The 8,243-nt window shown below is 42.7% G+C and overlaps 1 protein-coding gene across 1 annotated transcript; it reads left to right on the forward strand.

Annotated features, from left to right (window-relative positions):
- Positions 1–4,798: 4,798 nt before the first annotated feature.
- Positions 4,799–7,983, forward strand: KCNE4 (potassium voltage-gated channel subfamily E regulatory subunit 4). The gene is made up of 2 exons (XM_080603699.1): positions 4,799–4,978; positions 5,402–7,983. Exon 2 carries the CDS (start codon positions 5,428–5,430, stop codon positions 5,917–5,919), a length of 492 nt encoding a protein of 163 aa, XP_080459825.1. The 5' UTR covers positions 4,799–4,978; positions 5,402–5,427; the 3' UTR covers positions 5,920–7,983.
- Positions 7,984–8,243: the final 260 nt, after the last annotated feature.

An 8,243-nucleotide genomic window follows, 5' to 3' on the forward strand; every position in this document is an offset into this window, starting at 1 on the left:
TCTGAAATGTGGATAAAACCTGAATTAAAGCAAAATAAACAGTGAAGTTTGCAAGAAGGCTGATTCATGCATTTTTCGGACTTATACCTGCATGTTGCCGTCAGTGAAGACGGTACAGTACCAAGGCAGAGCTGTAGCATTTTACTAAGTTTTATACAGTTAATAACTGGGTAGTGTTGCTTCCGTTTGGTATCCAGGTGGTAGCACAGTGTATTGTGGATGATACTAAGAAAATTGCCACCTTCCTCCAGAAATTGCTTGCATGAAGTATATCAAAGTGTCATCTATTTCTGCAGCATGAAGTACAGGGAAGAGTCACGGAAAATGACAATGAACCTAGAGCTGCGTGAGAATTGCTCAGATGCCAAGCCAGCCATGCGGTAATGCTGTTGCACTTACACACACAATGGTTATTACCTTTTCAGGTAGTGATCTGCAAATGCATCACAATGCTGTACCCTCACAGCACGTCTAATCTGTAGGTATCATTAGGTCCATTTTACAAGTGGGTGAAGGGAGGCATAGGAGTGTTAAGAGCATATAACAAAGCTCATAAACTTCATACTGTAAGTGGGCTTGTTAGAGAGGATACACATGGCTTGCGTCAGGCTACCGTGTCCTACGCTGGGAATAAGTACATGACTTACTTGCTGGTTTTGAACGAGTTCTTTTATGAGGTACACTCATGAGGTTCACAGAAAATTTAGTTGCACAGAATTTGAAAGAAGCAGGTTCCATTCCTGATTCAACGTTTGCTTTTGGTGGGGTACTACCGTTAACTTTAATGGGCTTTGACTTCAAGAAGCTTTGGATCAGATCTTGAGTGAGGCATGTGTTTTGCAGCAGGACCAGAAGTCAGCACACACATCACAGCACAGCAGGTCTTAAAATGCAAAACAAAATCAAGGGCACAAACATCCCTTCTTGTTGTGTCTTCCATTATTGTGTCAAAACCAGCTCTTGATCTCTAATTTTACTTTAACTGAAATCATATATAAGAGTGGAAAACATTGATCATCTTTCCTGCCTTCCCCCCACCCCTCCACCCCCCCCTCCCCCCCCCCGCAGTGCCTGGAAGCTCCAAACTATAACTTGGCCAATATTTGCAGGACAAAGCTCTCCCCCCTTTTTCTCCCTAGTGGTAAATTCCCAATCATTACTTCCATTAAAGGTCCACATTCAGGAATAAAAACCCAGTCCCTCTGACTTTCCCATGTATAATTTCTTTCCATCCTATTGAACTTTGAATGACTATTTCCAAGAATGCACATGCTCAAAAACTCTTCAGAGTCACATTGTTGGCATATACTTACCAAATGGGCTCAGCTTCCCGTAGGAATGAGCCCTTTAATGGTTGTATCTTATATCTTTAGTCTTATTAACTCAGTAAGTGGAAAAAGAAAGATAAATGCGGCATCAGACTGTGGATTATGACCGTAATGAAGGGTTACGCTCGTATTTTCCGTGGTAGCCTGCAGAGAGTTATCCGAATCTCTAAGGACACTTCATCTTGTCTTGATAATGGATTCTGTCTTTGTTCCATTTTCTGTCCATCCTCAAATTTTTATTTGGAGAAAGGATTCACATTATGCTGTCCCTTAAACCATGTTGTGAAGAATTCCTGCCCCATGGGATGCCTTGAGCTTCAACTTTTGCGTCCTTTGGTGACGGAGATTGCTGCCACAAAAGGCTCTCTAGGAGACAGGGACCTTGAGAAAAAAAAAATTCGCTTGAGCAACAATATTGTGACCTTTTCATCTTTGGAGTGCCCATCTGTTCCTCATCTTTATTAGTCTGATTGATTTTCAAAGGTATCTGGGAAGGTGGGAGCAAAAGCATGAGGCTTATTCTCAAAATTTAGAGCCTAGGTTAGGAGTGACTCAAAGATGGTGAACAGGAACACGTGAGAGGCAATTACTGAAAGTGTAAGAGACCTGAAAATGAAATTTCAGGAGAAGTTGTGTGAGGTTTGGTTGAAAAAAAATAATCTGAAAGGAAGAAGGGAAACCTTCAACAAGAAATAGATAGTAAATTTAACTCCAAAACCAAAATTACTTCAAATAAAGCAAGGTTTTGTGTTTTTTTCTCCCATGACTAACAGTTTTATGTTGTGCAAAATATAACTTGTAACAAAAGTAATTTTGAAACGCAGAGTTGAAAGGCAACAATTTTCATCTTTCTAGATCTTTTGTTGTTGTTGTTTTAGATTAAAAATGTAGTTTCTGCAGGATACAGATGGAGAAAGCTGACATGGTGCCAGAACACAAGTGGCATATATTTTTCAGATGGTTATTCCCCAGTGTCTTCCTATCCCTCCTCTTAATCTCTGTAAGAAGGCTCAGGGATTCCTTCCAGATCTTTTTAAAATTAAACTATTTTTCAGCATCGTGACCTAACAGATGGAGAAGAGTTGTTGTCATCAGCTAGTCAAAGTAAATATAGTTGCGAAGAATTTTCAGCAACAGCTATGCATAATTATGCAATTCAGTCTTCTTTCCATTGGACTTCAGGGGATTGCATAAATGTATGGATGTACCTGACAAGTCTTCCTGTGCCCTTGTTGGGTGCTGCAGTTCACCTTGGTGTCTCTGTACAGAGCTTCAGTTACATGCCTTGGAACAAGTAAGAGACCCTGTTTGCACCTGCAGAAGAGATGGTCCACCCGCTGCGCTGCTGGCTCACCTGTGGGAGCTCAGGGGTGTTGGTGCATCTGGATGTCTGAGGTTGCTGCTCACATTCAGGTGGGTGATGGCCTGTATTCTCTGTATAATACTGGTAGCAGGACTAGCTTTAGTTCTTCTTGTTCTCAGGAACACACAGCTTCAGAGATGTTTTACTGGGATGTTATAGGCAGAGGGAAGGAACTTGTGCTGAGTGAAGTTTCACTGACCCAGCAATCTCGGGTATTTCCTCACCATTTTCTGAATGTTGTGCATAAAAGGGTGTTGGTAAAAACCTGATGCATTGCCTTAAATTTCTCAAATTCCAAATTTCTGGAGCCAAACAGGGGAGTATATGGCAACAAATACACTGTTTGGGAAAGTATCTGTTGCATGGAGCTGAGAAAGATGTGAAATAAAACTTCTCAAAGTTAGCCAGAAAATCCAGAGGCTTGCTCTGGGTTGTGCTTCAGCCTACCAGTTCATATGTTCTTGCTGCCTGCTCAGTAATTTGTCAGAAACTGGGAAGAAGTATCCAGACTTGGCAAGCTGGTGCTGCAGACAGATTTTGTCAGATGAAATCCCAATAGACACTAGCCCAACATCAACAGCTCCTGAGCTATCACATGGGAATGTGCAGGGAGATAAAACCAACATCCTAAAGGGTGGATCCTCTATTTCAAGGGGCAGAGAAGGGAATCTGGCTAATGTATTTTTTTTTTATTTTCTCTATGGAGTTTTTCAGAGAAACAATGGAAAATACTGGTTCCAACAGATAGAATTCTGTCTTTTCTTGAATTCTTAACTTCATTTAAAGTGGCTTAACTGCTCTCTCTTGCTTTTTCCTACATGTTAAGAGAGGTTAAGCCTATCTGCCTTTACCTCAGAGGGATTGTGAGGGCAGAGTTTGGAAAAGAATTTGCCATCTATGCAAAGAATTCACAAGTGACTATGGGGGTGGGGAGAACTCAAAAAAAAAACAACCAACAAACCAACAAACCAGACCTACCATTGGGAAACTCCAGCACCAGTCAACTGTTTTCTGGAAGTGGAGTGTCCTGTTACATAAACATCCTTGAAGCTTTGCAGAAGGGGTGACATTCACATTACATATGTGGGGCCTGACTAATTGGGTTTTGTGTGTGAAGAATGGGGATGGAGAGGGATAAGGAAGTGAAATCCCCAAGGTGCAAGCAGGGCCTCCTTCTTCCCATGGCCTATACTGTTGCTTACGTGTTGAAAAGGGTCTCAGCGCCTCCTGTACCACGGAGCCGATGTGGGAACGCTGCACACCCAGCCTGCATCCGAGCTCTGCCCTCCGCAGCAGTCCGGGGAGCCCAGGGTGTCCGGCCCAGCCCCGCAGCCAGCTGCAGTGGGTGCAGCAGTGACTCAGGGAGCAGAAGTGACTCACCTCTGCCCAGAAGTGGTTAACGTCCCATCACACTAAAATCCACGTTAACTCCGTGGTCCTGTCTGATTTATGCATAAAGAGCAGGCAGGCTGTGAAAATGCTGCCTTCTACAAACGGAGGGAGGAGGGAGCTGCTACCTCGAGGAGCTCGCAGTTGCCCTCTGGAGGAGGCTGCATCTTCCCACTGATCATGTGAGGAACCAAAATGCCATCACTGCTGCTTTGATGCCTGAAGTGGGATGGCACCAGCGCCCCTCCATCCAGACCTCATTGCAGACCCAGCGACCTGTACTCCACATCCCTGTACGTCACGCAAAGTGGATCTGCAGCATGAGTTCGAAGTCACCACTTTGTTCTGTGCACACTTGGTGAAGCTTTTTCACCAGTCCCAGGCAAAGAAAATAACCTGTTTCCTCCCTTGTCTCCTCAGGGAAAACTGTGTATAGCAGGCATGTAAGTAACGTGACAGAAGCTACTATAAAACCCAAATGCATATTTTCTGTATTTTATGACAAACACAGGATAATGGCTTGCTGTTTTTTCCTGCTGCACAGCAGCTCCTGGGGCAGCAGGTCACACTTAGCAGTTGGGATGGCAGTGAAAGGAACAGATTCAGAAGGTGAAAGAGCTGGTGCTGAGCTGGTTAGGAAAGAGTAAAATCTGAATTCCCAACTCTTTTTCTTTTCACAGCTGTTAAGAGTTCAGTGGGTTGAACTGCAATCCTTCAAGTTCATCTGTTGACTCCAACACAAAACTATTATAAACTGTGCCTCTAAAACACGTGATGAAACATTTCTTGAGAGCTATTTATTCCAACTGCAGCAGAGGAAAGTTTTCAGAGCACCCGGCATTTGGGAGAGGAAAGGTCTCCTGAGCTTTGCAAAGGGAGGAATTATTTGCATACCGACGTAAGTTGCTTTTTGATTTTTTCCTGCACCATTCAGTAAAATAACACTTATAAGCTTTCTCCCGCTATGGAAACATGGTCAAATAGTACAAAACTATGTTTAAGTGCCTGGCAGACTCTTTCTATTTAGTTTTCTTTCTTTTTTATTTATGTGGATTGGGGGATTTATACATCAGAATATTACTTGCTATGGTTTAATATTAAATATCTTCTTTCCCTCTAACGTCCTCTTCATCTGGGTAACAGTTCATTCAGTTACAATATTACTGCGGAGGTATGACAGACAGCAAGCTTCAATCAGGTGTGTCCTGCAAGCCTACAGTAACAAGTAATAAAGAATAGCTTGGGGGTATATTTCTTTAGATGTTTCTTTAAATCTTTGATCTGAAGTTTGCTCTTTATATCCACACCAATTCTCCCTCAGGCTTTAGCTGTGGCAATACAGTTTCCATGCTGAAGATGGACCATGCAAACATGACCTCAGCCATGCTTAATGCCGAATCCCGCAACACAGAGAAGAACAACAGCAACGAGTATTTCTACATTCTGATCGTCATGTCTTTCTATGGGATCTTCCTGATAGGGATAATGCTGGGCTACATGAAATCCAAAAGAAAAGAGAAGAAGTCTAATTTGCTTCTGCTCTACAAAGATGAGGAGAGAGAATGGGGGGAAGCTGTGAAGCCTCTACCAACCATATCGGGGCTGAAGTCTGTCCAGATCCCCATGATGCTGAACATGCTGCAGGAGAGCATGGTGCCATCCCTGTCCTGTGCCATCTGCTCGATGGAAGGCAGCAGCGTGAGCTCTGAGTCCTCGTCCCCAGACGTGCACTTCACCATCCAGGAGGAAGTGCTGGATGCTGAGCTGGGGGAAGTGTCAGAAACACTCCTCAACGAGAGCAGCGAGGGCTCTGCAGAAAACATCCACAAGAACTCCTAGCACCTGCCGGGCTCCCTTGGTCAGCAGCCAAAGCATGAGTGGAGCTCCCACTAAGAACTTGTGGTTCAACTTTCCTGCTCTCCAGTAACTCTACCAGTATCTGTGCCCTGGGGCCCGAGGCTTTCCTGAGAGCTAGCAGGACAAGGAAGCAGTGGTACCAAGCTCCAAAATGTAACTTGCACGTAATTGGGATGCTTAATGTTATTTTTTCCATTATTATTTCCTACCATAAGAGCTAAGAACAAGGAGGATATATATACATAGATATATATTTTCTAATGAGGTAACTATTCCTGGCATATCTCTGCATATTTCAGAATTCTGAAAATATCTGGGAAATGTTTAGAGAAGTTACCCTAGCACAAGAGCCTGGCTGTAAAAGATGATGGTGTTGCTCATTCACACAAAACTGCGATAGACTAGAATTAATTTTACTGTGTTTTTTTCCTATGACAAACTACACCCAACAGCAGATTTGTTCAATGGCCTCAAAGGCTGCAACTTTGTTGATGCTGGTTTTGAAGGAAGATTGATGCATGGCTGGAGACTGACTTTAGGCACAGAAAGAATGAAAGAGGGGAACAAAAAAGCAAAGGAGACCCTGTATTTCCAGGAGGTTTGTAAAGCCTAGGTTCAGATCCGTGCCACTGCATCTGTCTTTGCTTAAGTTGTACCTGTGCTGGCTGGTTCATGTATGCCAACTTCTGCTGCAATCCACCTATTGACTCAGCTAATAGTAGGATATTTTTTTCTTTTGTATTTTTTAAAGACATGTACATTTGATCACTAAAGGCAAAGATTTGTAAGTTAAAAAAAAAAACAATCAAAGGATCTTTGTTACAAGGTGCAAGATCTAGAAAGGCTTGAACAAATGCTGCTCTTTTACATCCCTTGAAAAATGGGTGGAATTCAGAATAGAATTTAACCCAATGGGGGTGAAATCCTGGCCCCACTGAAGTCACCAGCAAAATCCTACTGACTTCAGGGGACAGGCACAAGATTTTGTGTTTCTCTGTTGTAGTCATATTCTCCATCTGAGGTCAGTAAAACTGTACCCATTTACATCACTAAATAATCTGGCCTTTCTGCTCTATTTAAGCCAGTGTAGATAAACATTGCATTGTCTTCTTTGTTTTTTTCCATCTCGCATGTGACTTATGCGTTTCTCTAAAGTCATTAGTAACTAGTTTTTAAAACTACCACAAACTTCCCCCCCTAATTTAATGGTACTGTGGTTTTTCAAATGCTCATGAACTTAGTTACTAAATTATTGCACTGTTAAAAGAAGTAATGTTAATATTGTAGCAATGTATGGTTATTTCAATCATACCTTATATTTTATAGTAACTTATTACTATGTTTGGATTAGTTCTGAAGCATGAGGGCTAAAGAGCCTGAATCTACAGTGTTGCACAGCAAAAATGCTTGCAAAATGTCTCCAGATATTTCCTGTGTTAAAATAGCTCTGTGATTTATCCACTGGCATTAGGGCTTGAGAGACAGCTTGAAAAATGAGTGCTGAAGAGCAGGAACAAGCTGAGGCGAGAGTCTGCTGTCTGCCTGCCGTTTCGTTTCACAGGGAGAAAGGTGTTTGGCTGGAAGGGCTGATGCGATGTGATGCAGCCTGCAGAGGTGCCCCCAGGCAGCAGAACAAAGGCTCCATTGTGCTCAGAAGGGGCCTGATCCAGTTCAGCCTGAAGGCAGCGGGAGTTTTTCCATTGACTTCAGTGAACTTTGGATCAGACCATATAAAGCTTTTTGGTAGATTTACTCCAAAAGGGACTGCTTTAAGTTTTGAAAGAAGCCAAATTCAGTTTGGCACTTTGCCTGGAATCACTTGAATCCTGAAACTTTCCAAACGAGACTGACATGCGTGAGTTGTCACATTTTCCATTGCTTTCTCCTTCATCCTCCTACTTTGGTATAGATGTATTTGTATCTGTAAAAACCTGATGTATATAATTCCTAACATTGAGTTGTATATAATTGTCTCATGTATTTAAAGTTTATTGTTTGTACTGGCACTAATTTTTATTTAAATAAAGAAACACATTTCCTGGAAAAGTGTCCATGTTTGTTCACTATTTCAAATAGATTTCAAGAAATGCGACTGAGCAAAATCGTTACAGAGTCTTTTTCTTAGCCTCTTTTGAAAGGACTCCTCGTGTTTGGCAGCATTGCAGCATTGCAGGATGGTCACAGGCTGAGCTGGGCACTCCTGTGCTACCCAGGCTCTGTGCTGGGCAAATTCCTTGCTCCCAGCTCCTGCCCATGTGCAGGCAGGGCTGCAGTGATGCTGAGTCCTCTTGCAGAGACCTGAGACC

Source organism: Anser brachyrhynchus (assembly GCF_964034855.1).
Source record: "Anser brachyrhynchus genome assembly, chromosome: 9".
Taxonomy (NCBI): domain Eukaryota; kingdom Metazoa; phylum Chordata; class Aves; order Anseriformes; family Anatidae; genus Anser; species Anser brachyrhynchus.